The sequence below is a fragment of the Chrysemys picta genome, chromosome 7, assembly GCF_011386835.1.
Source record: "Chrysemys picta bellii isolate R12L10 chromosome 7, ASM1138683v2, whole genome shotgun sequence".
In the NCBI taxonomy this organism is placed as follows: Eukaryota; Metazoa; Chordata; order Testudines; family Emydidae; genus Chrysemys; species Chrysemys picta.
Genome location: NC_088797.1, coordinates 128,356,574 through 128,373,921, shown reverse-complemented (window position 1 = coordinate 128,373,921; position 17,348 = coordinate 128,356,574). Strand labels below are relative to the sequence as shown.

The window sequence follows — 17,348 nt, the reverse complement described above, 5'->3', positions numbered from 1 at the left end:
TGCTTGCTGCCTGGAGCCGCCCCTGCACATAGATTAGGGTTGGGCAAACTTTTTGGCCCGAGGCTACATCTGGGAATAGAAATTGTATGGTGGGCCATGAATGCTCACAAAATTGGGGTTGGGGGTCAGAAATGAGTTCAGGGTGCAGGAGGGGGCTCCAGGCTGGAGATGCAGTCTCTGGGGTGGGCCTGGGGATGAGGGGTTTGGGGTACAGGAGGGTGCTCTGGGCTAGGATCAAGGGGTTTGGAGGGCAGGAGGGGGATGAAGACTGGGGTAGGGGGTTGGGGCATGGGGAGAGGCTCAGGGGTGCAGGCTCCAGTTGGCACTTACCTCAAACGGCTCCTGGAAGCAGCGGCATGTCCCTTTTCTGGCTCCTACGCGAGGCGCAGCTTGGGGTGGGAGCAGTGTGCAGAGTGGAGGTCCCTGACTGCCCCTACGACGTAGGAGACGGAGGGGGAGTCATGCCGCTGCTCCTGGGAGCCATGTAGAGCGGCCCCCGACCCTGCTCCCTGGTTGGAGCAGGGCAAGCCCAGACCCTGCTCCCCAGTGGGAGCTAGAGGGCCGGATTAAAACAGCCTGCGGGCCGTAGTTTGCCCACCCCCGACATAGACACACAATCACATACACACCATCACACGTGCACATGCATGTACACACACATGTAGATACACACCAAATGTGTGCACGCACACACATACAGTCATATACACACACCATCAGATGTGTGCACGTGCACATACACCCACAGGCACTCCCCAGCATGTGTGCCCACACATACAGACACACCATCACATATGTGCACACTGATACAAACGCACACCATCACACAGGTGCACATGTGTACACCACACCACACAGGGGCACACAATCACACACATGTGGAGACACTCACACCATCATGCATGTGCACATGCACCTAGACACACGCTGTCACATGCATGCATAGACACACACGTTCATGCTGTTAGACATGTTCACATGCACCAGGCTGAAATTCCAGGTTCAGGTGCCAGGCGCATGCAGACAAGCTCTGGAAATATTCAGATACAGCCCAGAAAATAGCCCCTGAGCTGCTGTGGAAACGGGGCATAAACCAGCCAGCTTGGACCAGCCCCACCTGCCCGAACTGAGGGAAATTCCCTGGGAGCTGGGAAATTGTCTGCTCCCAAAGGGACAAGGGCCCCGGCTTGCGCCCCTCCCAGTGTTCCGTGAGGCGCGGCCCTTTCTCATCGTGTGTCCGCCCCAGGGCCGGCTCCAGGCACCAGCTTAACAAGCAGGTGCTTGGGGTGGCCAAGGGAGAGGGGCGGCATGTGCGGCAATTCGGGGGTGACAGGTCCCTCACTCCCTCTAGGAGCGAAGGACCTTCCGCCGAACTGCCGCCGCCGATCGCGGCTTTTTTTTTTGCTTGGGGCAGCAGAAATGCTGGAGCCGGCCCTGGTCCGCCCCATGCCGTTACAGTGAGCGGGTCCGTGGGGCCGCACCTAGAGTGACCAGATGTCCCGATTTTATAGGGACAGTCCTGATTTTGGGTTTTTTTTCTTATATAGGCTCCTATTACCCCCACGCATCCCTATTTTTCACACTTGCTCTCTGGTGAGCCCAGCCGCCCTGCGCCTTTGTGGACTCTTGGCCACAGCCCCCGTGGATTCCGTCCCCCTCTGGTTGAGGGCCCCGCCAGGGGGAGGCCGGACGCAGCCCCCCCACTCCGGGCCGCCCCCCGGCCCCAGCGGGCGCGGCCGCTCCCAGCCCGGCACGTGGGCTGCAGCGTGACGCGCGGCCGGGGCGCTGCGGTGCAGGCGGAGCGCCATGGCGGGGCAGGCGGCTGCGGCGGGCGGCTGGGGCCGGAGCCGGGGCGCGGTGCTGCTGCTCTTCTTCTCGCTCTCCCGCCGCCCGCCCGCCGGGGCCGCCTGGCTGCTGGGGCTGCGGCCCGAGGACACGGCCCCGGGCCGGGTCTCGCTGGAGGCCGGCGCGCTGGGGGCGGTCGAGGGAGCCAGTTTCCTGCTGCGCCTCTACTTCCAGCCGCCGGCCGAGGGGAACGGCAGCCGCGGGCCGCCCGGCGCGGAGAGCGAGCCCCGCCTGGTCTTCATCGAGGAGCCGGCGGCGGGAGCGGGCCCGGCGCCCGGGGAGCGCTGCCCGCAGCAGAGCGCCTGGGCCTCGGACGTGGAGGTGCTGGGCCCGCTGCAGCCGGGCGGCTCGGCCGGCTCCGCCCTGGTGCGGGTGCGAGTGCGGGAGCCGCGCAAGGGGGAGCCCGGCGCCGGGCCGCGCGGGCGGCTCTTCTCGCTCTGCGCCTGGGACGGGCGCGCCTGGCAGCACCACGGCGCGGCGGGCGGCTTCCTGCTGCGGGTGCGGCGGGCGGCGCGGGCGCCCTGGCTGCTCGGGCCGCTGCCGGAGGCGGGCTGGCTCCGGGCCCTGGGGGCGCTGCTCCTGCTGGCGCTGTCGGCGCTGTTCAGCGGCCTGCGCCTGGCGCTGCTGTCGCTGGACCCGCTGGAGCTCCGCGTGCTGCGCAACAGCGGCTCGGCCGCGGAGCAGGAGCAGGCGCGCCGCGTGCAGGCGGTGCGGGGCCACGGCGGCACCTACCTGCTCTGCACCCTGCTGCTAGGCCAGGCCGGGGCCAACGCGGCGCTGGCCGGCTGGCTGTGCGCATCCCTGCCCGGCCAGGGGCCGGCGCTGGCCGGCTGGGTGCAGGGCGTGCCCTGGCTGCCCGTGCTGCTGTGCACCGGCGCCGTGTTCCTGGGCGGCGAGGTGCTGCCCTACTCGGTGTGTTCCCGGCACGGGCTGGCCATCGCCTCGCACACGCTCTGCCTCACCCGCCTGCTGATGGCCGCCACCTTCCCGCTCTGCTACCCGCTGAGCCGCCTGCTGGACTGGGCGCTGCGCCAGGAGCTCAGCACCTTCTCCACCCGCGAGCGCCTGCTGGAGACGCTGCGCGCCGCCGACCCGCACAGCGACCTGGTGCGGGAGGAGCTGGCCATGGTGCAGGGCGCGCTGGAGCTGCGCACCAAGGCGGTGGAGGACGTGCTCACCCCGCTGGCCGACTGCTTCCTGCTGCGCTCCGACGCCGTGCTGGACTTCGCCACCGTCTCCGAGATCCTGCGCTCCGGCTACACCCGCATCCCGGTCTACGAGGGCGACCGGCGGGACAACATCGTGGACCTGCTCTTCGTCAAGGACCTGGCCTTCGTGGACCCCGACGACTGCACCCCGCTGCAGACCGTCACCCGCTTCTACCGCCGGCCGCTGCACTGGGTCTTCAGCGACAGCCGCCTGGACACGCTGCTGGAGGAGTTCAAGAAGGGTGAGGGCGCCGGACCCCCGGTTCTGTCCTCGGGCACGCACCGCCCGTCCCGACTCCCCGGGCTCCGGCTGTGCGCTCCGGGCCATGCAGCCTCCCGCGGGGCTCGGGGTCCCCCTGTCCCTGCCTGCACCCGGCCGTGCGCCCGCGGCAGCCACCGCCTTCCCCTTGCGCCCCCCTGGCCCTTGGCCGGCTGCCTCTGGCGCACCCCGTCCGCCCCCTGCTCCCCCAGGCCCGTGCGTGCGGGGCACTCCCGGCAGGGAGCGGGGGCCCTGCGGCTGTCGGAGCTGGGATGCCCGGGTAGGATGCCCTGGGCGGGAAGGGGGCTCCTGGGCTCTTTGCGCCCTGCATGAACCTGGCGTGTGCCCGCGGGCTCCGCGCAGCTCTCGGGGTGTGTGTGTGGGCGGGGGGGGGGGTCGTGCGCCCCATGCGGGGTCCGGCTGCCCGGGTGCTTTTGACCCCGAACCTCATTGCGAAGCGCTGAGGGGTTGGAGCGAGCTAGGGGCCGGGCTGAGCCGCCTCGGGGGTCGCAGCGCTGTCATTCACCGCCCCCGCGGCTCACGCCGGCAGCAATATGTGCCCCCCCGGGGGGGAGCGGTGGACTCGGGCGGCTGCTCTGCATTGGCACCTCTGCACCCAGGCTGGGCGGAGTGAGGCCGGCAGCGAGCGGGCGTGGAGCTGGGCTGTGAGCTCAGTCCTGGCTGTGCCACTCCCTTGGGAAGGTCGCTGCTGGGCTGTGGAATGGGGACAGAGCCTTACCCCCCAGTGCCGGATGCTGGGAGGGTTAGTTAACACTCACTCGGGGTGTTCAAAGGCTGGTGCATGGAATCAGTTTAACAGAGGGGCTGGAGGTGAGGTGCCTGAGTCTCCAGGTTTGTTTGGGGGGTTTAAAAGTTACTTTTGTCCCTTCATGCTGGTGGAAACGGACTAAAACTGTTATCAAATGAACATTGTAAACAAACTAGGGCTGTCAAGTGATTACAAAAATGAATTGTGTGATCATGCTTTTAAACAATAATAGAATATGATTTGTTTTGTTTTCTACTTTTTCAAAGATACTGATTTCAGTTACAACACAGAATACAAAGTGTACAGTGCTCACTTTATATTTTTGATTACAAATATTTGCACTGTAAAAAACAAAAGAAATAGTATTTTTCAAGTCACCTAGTACAAGCACTGTAGTGCAAGCTCTTTATCATGAACACTGAACTTACAAATGTAGGCTCTAAAGTTTTACATTGTTTTATTTTTGAATGCAGTTTTTTTTGTACATAATTCTACAAGTCCACTCAGTCCTACTTCAGCCAATTGCTCAGACAAACATGTGAATACCATGTAAAACCGGCTACAAAAGTGCCATGTGAACGCCTGTTCTCACTTTCAGGTGACACTGTAAATAAGGAGGAGGCAGCAGTATCTCCTGTAAATGTAAACAAACTTGTTTGTCTGAGCGATTGGCTGAACAAGAAGTAGGACTGAGTGGACTTGTAGGCTCTAAAGTTTTACATTGTTTTGTTTTTGAGAGCAGTTATGTAGAAAAAATCTACATTTGTAAGTTACACTTTCACGATAAAGAGATTGCACTACAGTACTTGTATGAGGTGAATTGAAAAATAGTATCATTTTTACAGTGCAAATATTTGTAATAAAAATAATATAAAGTGAGCACTGTACACTTTGTATTTTTTGTTGTAATAGAAATCAATATATTTGAAAATGTAGAAAAAATCATCCAAAAATATTTAATAATTTCAGTTGGAATTCTATTGTTTAACAGTGCGATTAATAGTGATTAATTTTTTTGAGTCAATCACGTGAGTTAACTGCGATTAATGGACAGCCCTAAAACAAACCAAAACAGTAGAAACATCAGTCTGCTCTTTTTCAGTTACAGTAAGCTTGAGTTTTACTGTTTTTTCAAATAGACACATAACTTTGAGGATAGGTTGTTGGGTTTTGAGATTATCTATCTATCTATATTTGGTCAAAGTTGTCTTGTAAGCACCTGATAGAGTAATGTTTGCAGTGCCATCCGGTGGGGTGTTGGCCTGTAACACCTGTCTCAACCCATCCCACCTCCTTCCTGGGCACCAGATCTAGATGAAAATATAACAGATGTTTGGGGTCAGTCCTAGGTCCGGTACTATTCAATATTTTCATTAATGACTGCTAGGGGAGTGGAGAGTTTGCTTATAACATTTTGAGGATAGCACTAGACTGGGAGTGGTCGCAGGCACTTTGCAGGATAGGATTATAATTCAAAACTACCTTGACAAATAGGAGAATTGATCTGAAATCAATAAGATGAAATTCAATAAAGACTAGAACAAAGTACTTAACTTAGGAAGGAAAAATCAAATGCACAACTACAAAATTGGAAATAATTGGCTAGATGGTACTACTACTGAAAAGGATTTGGGCATCATAGTGGATCACAAATTGAATATAAGCCAACAATGTGATGCAATTGCAAAAAAAAAAAAAACCCAACATATCATTCAGGGGTGTCTTTACAGGAGTGTTGTATATAAGATACAGGTCATTGTTCTACTCTGGTTGGCACTGGAGAGGCCTCAACTGGAGTACCGTGTCCAATTCTGGGTACCACACTTGAGGAAAGATATGGATAAAGTGGAGGGAGTCCAGAGAAGAGCAATACAATTGAAAAATGGGTTAGAAATCCTGATCTATTAGGAAAGGTTAAAAAAAAATTGGGCGTGTTTAGTCTTGAGAAAAGAAGACAGAGGCTTTTTCTACACTGGCACTTCATTGGCAAAACTTTTGTCGTTCAGGGGTGTTAAAAAACAAAACAAAACAAAACCCACTGAACAACAAAAGTTTACCGACGAAAAGCGCCGTTGTGAACAGCGCTTTGTTTGCAGGAGAGCGCTCTCCTGCCGACAAACAGCAGCTACACCGCGTGCCTTTTAGCGGCAGGGCTGTAGCAGCACAGCTAGGGTGACCAGATGTCCTGATTTTATAGGGCCAGTCCCATTTTTGGGGACTTTTTCTTATATAGGCTCCTATTACCCCCCCCCCCCCTCCCGCCCCCGTCCTGATTTTTGACATTTGCTGTCTGGTCATCCTAAGCACAGCCCTGCCCCTAAAGCCTCCTAGTATATCCATAGCCTGAGGGGGGGGCCTGATAAGTCTTTGAATCTGTTAAAAGCGGTTATAAAGAGGACAGGGATCAATTGTCCTCCATGTCCACTGAAGGTCAAGAAGTAAGGGCACAATCTGCAGCAAGAGAGATTTAGGTTAGGTATTAGGAAAGTCTTTAGCTATAAACAAACTATTTAGCCTAGACAAATCTACTATAAAGAAGGTGCACAACTGGATGGAAAACCATACTCAGGGAGTAGTTTTCAATGGTTTACAATCAAGCTGGAAGGGCATACTGAGTGGGGTCCCTCAGGGATCTTTCCTGGGTCTCGTTCTATTCAGTATCTTCATAAATGATTTGGATAATGGCAGAGAGTACACGTATAAAGTTTGTGGATCATACCAAGCTGGGAGGGGTTGCACGTGCTTTTGGAGGACAGAATTAGAATTCAAAATGATCTGGACAAACTGGAGAAATGATCTGAAATAAATAGGATAAAATTCAATAAGGACAAATGCAAGGAAGGAATACTCAGTTGCACAAATACAAAATAGGAAATGACTGCCTAGGAAGTGTTAACGAGCCACTTCCCCTTGAATGGTCTGGTAGCATGTGTGCGCTACTGAGGCTAAACTATCTGTTTGATCTTGTGTTAAGCTGTGACACTGAGTTCCTTTCCCAGACTGCGGAAGAGCTCTGTCACAAGGGACTGGGGCGTAGGTGGCATGGCCCAGGGTCACAGCTGGGCTGAGGTCTGCCCACCAGGGTGAGGAGTGGGCGGAATTGCAAGGCCAGGTCCCGTAAACAAGAGTCAGGGTCAGAGTCAGGCCAGGGTCAGAGTCAGGCCAGGCTCAGAGATCAGAGGTAGTACAAGGTTAGAATCAAGGGGCAGAAGTCAGGGTCCGGCTGGACTCAGAGACCAGGGGAAGAGCCGAAGTCTGGCAGTGCCGTCAGAGTCTGTGCGATTGACCAGACAACTTCCTGGGGCAACCCCTGGGGTTAAGTAGGGGAATTCGGCCAATCAGAGGGCTGCTACTCTGGGTTTCTTGGGCGGTACTTCCTGCAGCGCCTGCTTTCCACAGTGCTCCCTGGCTGTGCTGTTGCATGGCCTCCTGGTAGCACTGTGAGAATATCAGCTGCCCCAGGCTCTGCAGACATGGGTTCTTGTCCCCGAGTCCTTACATCTGTGTCTGTCGAAAGCTTGTGTCTCTTACCAACATGCTAAAAGATATTACCTCATCCACCTTGTCTGCCTAGGAGGGAGTAGTGCAGAAAAGGATCTGGGGGTTATAGTGGATCACAAATTAAATACAAGTCAACAGTGTAATACTGTGCCCAAAAAAACCCACCATCATTCTGGGATGTATTGGCAGGAGTGTTGTAAGCAAGACAGGAGAAGTCATTCTTCCGCTCTACTCCTCACTGAGGAGGCCTCAACTGGAGTATTGTGTCCAGTTCTGGGCACCATATTTTGGAAAAGATGTGTCCAAACTGGAGAAAATCTAGAGAAGAGCAACAAAAATGATTAAAGGTCTAGAAAACATGACCTTTGAGAAAAGATTGAAAAAATTGGGTTTGTTTAGTCTGGAGAAGAGAGGACTAATGGGGGACAAGATAAGTCTTCAAGTACAGAAACAGCTGTTATAAAGAGGAGGGTGATAAATTGTTCTCTTTAAGAACTGAGAACAGGACAAGTAGTAATGGGCTTACATTGCAGCAAGGAAGGTTTAGGTTGGACATTAGGAAAAACTTCCTAATTGTCAGGCTGGTTAAGCACTGGGATAAATTGCCCAGGGAGGTTGTAGAATCTCCATCATTGGAGGTGTTTAACAGCAGGTTAGACAAACACCTGTCAGAGAGGATCTAGATAATACTGAGTGCAGGGGACTGGACTAGATGATCTCTCAAGGTCCCCTCCAGTCCTACACTTCTATGAGTCTATAAGGATAGTCAAGCTCTGGAATAGGCTTCCAAGGGAGTCTGTGGAATCCCCATCGTTGGAGGTTTTTAAGAACAGGCTGGACAAACGCCTGTCGGGGATGGTCTAGGTTTATTTGGCCCCGTCTCCACACAGGGGACTGGACTAGATGACCCTTCCCGCTGTACGGGTCTTTGGTTCTATGATTGCATTAGGATAACACAGGATGCATATGCACCGTGGTGCTCACGTGTTCTGTTTGGTGCATAGCAGAGTTTGAGTGTGCTCTGCTGTTGAGGGTATCTACAGCACATTGCCTAGGTGAAAGTTGAGTTTGGCAGCAAGAAGGGGGAAAAGGAACAAAGCAGAACTGGTGCCGTGAAGAGTTTACATGCGTGTTTTTAAGATGACTTACCACAAGCTATACCTTCTGCTGCAGTTACACCCATCTCCTAGAACTGGAAGAGACCCTGAAAGGTAATCGAGTCCAGCCCCCTGCCTTCACTAGCAGGACTGAGTACTGATTTTGCCCCAGATCCCCAAGTGGCCCCCTCAAGGACTGAACTCACAACCCTGGGTTTAGCAGACCAATGCTCAAACCACTGAGCTCTCCCTCCCCCCAGTTCTGACATTATTGATCATGGCAGAGGCTGCCTGCCGCTTTAAAGAGGCTAGGAACTGTTCTGCAGCAGGCTTGCTCTCCCAGCAATAGTCCTAGGCTTTTGTGTCCTCCCTAGTTAGAGCCGTCAGAGTCTCTGCCATGCAGTAGTCCCACACGTGTAGCTCACGGGCTTTGTACCTGTACTGCAGCAGGTGGATCCGGCTCTGTAGGAAACGTCTCCAGTGGTGACATGTTGCATTCCATCAATAAAGTTGGAAGCTGGGAATGACCAGGCTCCATCAGTGCCTGAGGCCTCCTTGCAGTCCGAGAGAGAGTTGCTCACAAGGTCCTTGCTGAAGGCTGTGGAGGAGGAAGCTATTCCCCATTGCCCTGCCAATGGGACTGTAGAGGGAAGCATGTCTTCTCTACCGCAGATGATGAGCAATAGGACACGCTGCATTTATCCCAATAGCAGTGTCTTATCCGCAGACTGGACTCAGAGGCTTGCACAAATAATTGTTCCCACTCCCTGGAATCGCAGCTGGATGGATTCTGCTTGACAAAGCATCCAAACTCTCACCCTCCTGGTGGGAATTAATTAAAAGTTTGGCTTCTTTAATTTCCAGGTGTGCTCAAAGAATCACAGGACTGGAAGGGACCTCGAGAGGTCATCTAGTCCAGTCCCCTGCACTCAAGGCAGGACTAAGTATTATCTAGACCATCCCTGACAGGTGTTTGTCTAACCTGCTCTTCAAACTCCCCAATGATGGAGATTCTACAACCTCCCTGGGCAATTTATTCCAGTGCTTAACCACCCTGACAATTAGGAAGTTTTCCCTAATGTCCAACCTAAACCTCCCTTGCTGCAATTTAAGCCCATTGCTTGTCCTATCCTTAGGGGTTAACGAGAACAATTTGCCTCCTTGTAACAACCTTTTATGTACTTGAAAACTCTTCTCATGTTCCCCTCTCAGTCTTCTCTTTTCCAGACTAAACAAACCCAGTTTTTTCAATCTTCCCTCATAGCTCATGTTTTCTAGACCTTTCATCATTTGGGTTGCTCTTCTCTAGACTTTCTCCAATTTGTCCACATCTTTCCTGAAATGTAGCACCCAGAACGACACAATACTCCAGTTGAGGCCTAATCAGCGTGGAGTAGAGCGGAATAATTACTTGTCCTGTCTTGCTTACAACACTCCTGCTAATACAGCCCAGAATGACATTAGCTTTTGTTTTTGCAATAGTATTTCACTGTTGACTCATATTTAACTTGTGGTCCACTATGACCCCCAGATCCCTTTCTGCAGGACTCCTTCCTAAGCAGTCATTGCCCATTTTGTTTGTGTGCAACTGATTGTTCCTTCCTAAATGGAGCACTTTGCACGTTTCCTTATTGAATTTCATCCTATTTACTTCAGACCATTTCTCAGTTTGTCCAGATCATTTTGAATTTTAATCCTATCCTCCAAAGCACTTGCAACCCCTCCCAGCTTGGTATCGTCCACAAACTTTAAGTGTACTCTCTATGCCATTATCTAAATAATTGATGAAGATATTGAACAGAACCGGACCCAGAACTGATCTCTGCAGGACCCCATTCGTTATGCCCTTCCAGCATGACTGTGAACCATTGAAAACTACTCTCTGGGAACGATTGTCCAACCAGTTTTGCAGCACCTTATAGTAGGTCCATCTAGGTTGCATTTCCCTAGTTTGTTTATGAGAAGGTCATGTGAGACAGAATCAAAAGCTTTACTAAAGTCAAGATATAAGACGTCTACCACTTCCGCCCCTTCCACAAGGCTTGTTACCCTGTCAGAGAAAGCTATCAGGTTGGTTTGACATGATTTGTTCTTGACAAATCCATGCTGACTGTTATTTATCACCTTATCTTCTACATGTTTGCAAATTATTTGCTCCATTATCTTTCCGGATACAGAAGTTAAGCTGACTGGTCTGTAATTCCCCGGGTTGTCCTTATTTCTCTTTTTATAGATGGGCTCTATATTTGCCCTTTTCCAGTCTTCTGGAATCTCTCCCATCTTCTATGATTTTTCAAAGATAATTGCTAATGGCTCAGGTATCTCCTCAGTCAGCTCCTTGAGTATTCTAGGATGTGTTTCATCAGGCCCTGGTGACTTGAAAACATCTAATTTGTGTAAACAACGAGGAGTCCTTGTGGCACATCTACCCATGTGATATATGCCATCATGTGCTAGCAATGCCCCTCTGCCATGTACATTGGCCAAACCACACAGTCTCTACGCAAAAGAATAAATGGACACAAATCGGACATCAGGAATCATAACATTCAAAAACCAGTAGGAGAACACTTCAATCTCTCTGGTCACTCAATAATAGACCTAAAAGTGGCAATTCTTCAACAAAAAAACCTTCAAAACCAGACTCCAACGTGAAGCTGCAGAACTGGAATTAATTTGCAAACTGGATACTATCAGATTAGGCCTGAATAAAGACTGGAATCCCTCCCAGTTTGGTATCATCTGCAAACTTAATAAGCGTACTTTCTATGCCAATATCCAAGTTGTTAATGAAGATATTGAACAGAGCCGGTCCCAAAACAGACCCCTGCGGAACCCCACTCGTTATGCCTTTCCAGCAGAATTGGGAACCATTAATAACAACTCTCTGAGTACGGTTATCCAGCCAGTTATGCACCCACCTTATAGTAGCCCCATCTAAATTGTATTTGCCTAGTTTATCGATAAGAATATCATGCGAGACCGTATCAAATGCCTTACTAAAGTCTAGGTATACCACATCCACAGCTTCACCCTTATCCACAAGACTCGTTATCCTATCAAAGAAAGCTATCAGATTGGTTTGACACGATTTGTTCTTTACAAATCCATGCTGGCTATTCCCTATCACTTTACCACCTTCCAAGTGTTTGCAGATGATTTCCTTAAGTACTTGCTCCATTATCTTCCCTGGCACAGAAGTTAAACTAACTGGTCTGTAGTTTCCTGGGTTGTTTTTATTTCCCTTTTTATAGATGGGCACTATATTTGCCCTTTTCCAGTCTTCTGGAATCTCTCCCATCTCCCATGATTTTCCAAAGATAATAGCTAGAGGCTCAGATACCTCCTCTATTAGCTCCTTGAGTATTCTAGGATGCATTTCATCAGGCCCTGGTGACTTGCAGGCATCTAACTTTTCTAAGTGATTTTTAACTTGTTCTTTTTTTATTTTATCTGCTAAACCTACCCCCTTCCCATTAGCATTCACTATGTTAGGCATTCCTTCAGACTTCTCGGTGAAGACCGAAACAAAGAAGTTATTAAGCATCTCTGCCATTTCCAAGTTTCCTGTTACTGTTTCTCCCTCTTCACTGAGCAGCGGGCCTACCCTGTCTTTGGTCTTCCTCTTGCTTCTAATGTATTGATAAAAAGTCTTGTTTCCCTTTATTCCCGTAGCTAGTTTGAGCTCATTTTGTGCCTTTGCCTTTCTAATCTTGCCCCTGCATTCCTGTTTTGTTTGCCTATATTCATCCTTTGTAATTTGTCCTAGTTTCCATTTTTTATATGACTCCTTTTTATTTTTTAGATCATGCAAGATCTCGTGGTTAAGCCAAGGTGGTCTTTTGCCACATTTTCTATCTTTCCTAACCAGCGGAATAGCTTGCTTTTGGGCCCTTAATAGTGTCCCTTTGAAAAACTGCCAACTCTCCTCAGTTGTTTTTCCCCTCAGTCTTGATTCCCATGGGACCTTACCTATCAGCTCTCTGAGCTTCCCAAAATCTGCCTTCCTGAAATCCATTGTCTCTATTTTGCTGTACTCCCTTCTACCCTTCCTTAGAATTGCAAACTCTATGATTTCATGATCACTTTCACCCAAGCTGCCTTCTACTTTCAAATTCTCAATGAGTTCCTCCCTATTTGTTAAAATCAAGTCTAGAACAGCTTCCCCCCAGTAGCTTTTTCAACCTTCTGAAATAAAAAGTCGTCTGCAATGCAGTCCAAGAATTTGTTGGATAGTCTGTGCCCCGCTGTGTTATTTTCCCAACATATATCCGGATAGTTGAAGTCCCCCATCACTACCAAATCTTGGGCTTTGGATGATTTTGTTAGTTGCTTAAAAAAAGCCTCATCCACCTCTTCCACCTGGTTAGGTGGCCTGTAGTAGACTCCTAGCATGGCATCACCCTTGTTTTTTACCCCTTTTAGCCTAACCCAGAGACTCTCAACACTTCCGTCTCCTATGTCCATCTCCACCTCAGCCCAAGTGTGTACATTTTTAATATATATAAGGCAACACCTCCTCCCTTTTTCCCCTGTCTATCCTTCCTGAGCAAGCTGTATCCATCCACACCAACATTCCAATCATGTGTATTATCCCACCAAGTTTCAGTGATGCCAACAATGTCATAGTTGTATTTATTTATTTATTAGCACTTTCAGTTCTTCCTGCTTATTACCCATACTTCTCACATTTGTATATAGGCATCTAAGATACTGGTTTGATCTTGCCTCCCAGTTTTGCCCTGACCCTCCTTTCTCTCTGCCATTATAGCCCACACTTCCTCTTGTTTCTGACCCATCTCCCAGGTCTCCATGTTCCCCACTTACCTGTGGGCTTTGCTCACCTGTCCCCGTCAAACCTAGTTTAAAGCCCTCCTCACTAGGTTAGCCAGTCTCCATGTGAATACACTCGAGGAATTCCTCACGGGCAGGGATGCTCCTCAGCCCAGCCACCTCCTCCTGCAGCTCTGCCACCTACTTCCGGAGCGATTCCACCAGCAGGCACCTCTCGCACTGGATGGTCCCCAGCCTGGCTTTCTGCGAGTGGGAAATGCAGGCCACAGTCTCTGCTAATCCACACCGGGATCTGGGTAGAGGCATCCATGGTCGAGCTCTCTGTCTGGATATCGGCTCAGGTGGAGGAGACAGGAGCAGCGTTGGCACTGGCGATGTGGCCCTTCCTAACCACAGCGACTATATTACGTCTCCCTCCCACAAACTCCCTCTCAAACTTCCCTGTTGCTGCTTAGTTCCATCTGGAAGTCACTACGGTGCATTCATGTATGTTAGAGTAAATCTAATACGTGTGTAAACGCTGAGAATTCCTTATGCCACAATAGAGATGTCTGCGGTTTACTGGGGTGAATGGAATTATCCTCTTGTGGAACAGTGGGAATGGGCATTTCTGGACACTGTAGTGCCAGGTTGCCAAAAAGTGTAGGTTGTATAAAAGTAGCACAAAGTTCAGTAGCAATAAGATTAGTCAGTGTGTAATAGGTCCTTGCCGGGGCTCGACCCTTCCGGAGGGAGGGGAGCCACACCGACTCACTACTGTTGGGGTAAATAGTCAGTTATTTCAGCAGCTCTGGCCCTCCGGTGCAGGGACTGAGCAAAACCGACAGCTAGCTAGGGAGCCCAGACCCTGGATCAGGGCGGGGCCCACACAGTTCTAGCCCAGGCCCGTAGGTGTGGGGGCTGGGCAGGCAAACAGTTAAAGAGCCCAGGCCCTGGATCAGGGCAGGGCAAACACAGTTAAAGCTCAGGCCCTTAGGTGCAGGGGCTGAGCGGATAAACAGTTCAGGTAAGGCACGCCGAGGCTCCTGTAGCCGAGCGTTGGGTGAGGGGGAAGCCTGCCACCCGTGAGCGGGGTAGCAGGGGGGGGAACGCAGGCCCACCCACTCCACTGCGTTCCAGCCCGGGGCCCTAGCAGCGGTTACTGCCGCTGCTGGTCAGTGGGGTATCCAGACCGCAACACACTGACATAGGCTCACATTCGTTTGCAGCCGGACCGGGGTCGGCTACCCCCGGGCTACTTCCATGATCCCCCTCAGAGCCTACCTCGTTCGTCACACCGGGCTCGGGCCAGTCCATCTGCATGGGCTCCTCTCGGCCAGGGCTTGGTGGCAGGTCCGGTAGCTCTGCTGGGAAATCAGGCCAACGGCACTCGGGCGGCTCCTCTGGGTAGCAGCAGGGGCGGAGGGGTTCTGGTGCAGTCTCGCCCTCTGTGTTAGTGGGGGGGGGGGGGGCTCCCAGGGTTCCTCCCAGCGATGGGAGCGGACGGGCTCCGGCGGCTCCTCCTCGTAGCGTGCCCGGGGTAGCTCAGGCCAGTTAGGGCTCGGGCCTCGGAGATCTCCTGGTCGGGAGCTCCCGGCCGCACGTCTGCTCCCTGTGGTGGCTGGCCGCAGACTGAGCTCTGGCAGCCGGCCTTTATACTTCCTGTCCCACCCCCTTGACTTCCGGGGGGCGGGGACAGGTGGCGGTGGCTCCACCCACTCTGGTGCCTGCACGTGGGCTCCCTCTTCTGGGCAGGAGGGGAGCCACACCGACTCACTACACAGTGGTCTAATGCGGTTACCCAAACCAACAAGATCGAATGTGAGGTTCTCATTTTGGAGCTAACACTCTCCAATCAGAGAAGTGGTCCAGTTTTTCAGATCTTCTTTCACTTAGCAGTTCAACCAGAACTTCCTCTTGGACTCCCCTCCCTACCTGATTAAATTAGAAACATCAACAGCGTTGAGGACCAAACAGGTCAAAGTTAATTGCTAAGGATCCAAGTAATACAAAGGTAACTGGTAGTAAGGAGAGGACTGAAATTACTGGTGAACTGAAGGCAAGGGACTGGTTGGGATCAAGTGTCCAGTCCAGAAAAACAGGGCAACTGACAAAGGAGTGAAAACAAAATAGGCACATAGTCAAAAGTGAAAAGTAAGTGTCTGTTCTACCAGTGTGAGAAGGTTAAAGTCAAAGACAGATGAACTAGAATGCCTGGCACTGGAAGAGGAACTTGACTTAATGGTCTTATCCATAGTATGGTAGGATGACAAATTGTTGGGACATGAATATTTGACTTAACTCCCAGGCAGGACAGATTAGGCCATAAGGTGGGAAGGTAGTAGGGTGTGCAGCACTGTATGTAAAGGAGTCCCTGGAATCTACTTAGACTTCCTGACGGGAGAGGACCACGCAGTAGACGCTGTGTGGCCATGTCACAAGTAGCAGAAAACCACGTACTCATAGCATAGTGCAGCAACCTCCCCAGGGAACGAATGAGAGGAACTGAAGAGGCAACTAAATCTAATACAATCTAACAAGGGAGGTCTCCAACTATCTGCACATATGCCAGTCCAGGGTCGCAGTGAGAGAGAGTTTAGAGAAGCAATATACTGAGGTGCTTCTTGGAATAGCCCAGGAGTAATAGTAACCACAATAGAATTAAACAAAAGCAAAATCTAATGGTAGTTAAAGTTCTAGCAAGACACACTCCATCCAGCCAAAGCCTTAAGAAGGGAAATTACAGAAAATGCAATACCAGCACATAAATCCAGGGTACACCCACACCTTCAATATTGGGTCCAGTCCTCGTCACCAAAAGGATAGAGTGGAAGTGGAAAAGGTTCAGAGAAGGGCGACAAAGTTGGTCAGGGGTATGGAATGGCTTCCATCGGAGGAGAGACTAAAACGATTAGGGCTGTTCATCTTAAAAAAGAGATGACTAGGGGGGGGGGGGACAGGATAGAGGTCTATAAAATTATGAATGGTATTGAAAAAGTGAATAAAGTGTTGTTTACCCTTTCACACAATGCAAAAACTAGGGGTCACCCAGTGAAATTAACAGACAGCAGGTTTAATCTAAACAAGAAAAAAAAATTTTTCACACAATGCACAACTAACCTGTGGAACTACTTGCCAGGGGATATTCTCCTGGCCAAAAAGTATAACTGGGTTTTAAAAAGAAATAGAGAAGTTCATGGAGGATAGGTCCATCAATGGCTATAAGCAAACATGGTCAGGGATGCAACCCTATGCTTGGGGAGACCCTAAGCATCTGACTACCAGAAGCAGGGAGAGGAAGATGGATGGATTGCTCCAACTGACCTGTTCTGTACATTCCCTCTGAAGTGCTGGTACTGGCCACTGTCAGAGACAGGCTACTGGGCTAGATAAATCATTGGCATGTCCCAGTATGGCAGTTCTTATGGTCTTAAATATGCTAAAGGCAAAGACTTTTCTACCTTCATTTTGCTTACAATGCCATCGATAACAGAAGGCTTTCACGTCCATCTCCCAACGAAAACCTAAAAGCAATTCATAGCCCAACATCAAACTTTCACTCTAATGCAAAACCTCAATAGTCCCCTCATTTGCTTTTATATCAAGAGATCGGCACATCTGACTGCACACAGTCCCTGCATTTGGGAAGCTATTCTGCCTTCACACTGCTGAGGTTAGCAAACAAAAACAGTGACCGAAGAACATAAGAACGGCCAGACTGGATCAGACCAATGATCTATCTAGCCCAGTGTCCTGTCTTCCGACACTGGCCAGTGCCAGGTGCCCCAGAGGGAATGAACAGAACAGGGCAATTATCAAGTGATCCATCCCCTGTCGCCCATTCCCAGCCTCTGGCAAACAGGTCAGAAGGCACCAGCTTCCTTTGGTGTCCCTCA

General features: G+C 50.9%; 1 protein-coding gene across 6 annotated transcripts in view; it reads left to right on the top strand.

Annotated features, from left to right (window-relative positions):
• The first annotated feature begins 1,746 nt into the window (after window positions 1-1,746).
• Window positions 1,747-17,348, top strand: part of CNNM1 (cyclin and CBS domain divalent metal cation transport mediator 1) — a 56,400-nt gene continuing 40,798 nt past the window's right edge. For 4 of the 6 annotated variants that reach the window (XM_065552731.1, XM_065552730.1, XM_065552732.1 and 1 more), the window contains exon 1: window positions 1,748-3,295. In XM_065552731.1, the coding sequence (XP_065408803.1) occupies window positions 1,807-3,295 (1,489 nt within the window). In that variant the 5' untranslated portion in view covers window positions 1,748-1,806. Of the gene's footprint in view, window positions 3,296-17,348 lie in introns of all 6 variants that reach the window. The other 2 variants (XM_065552733.1, XM_065552727.1) reach the window with 2 other exon arrangements.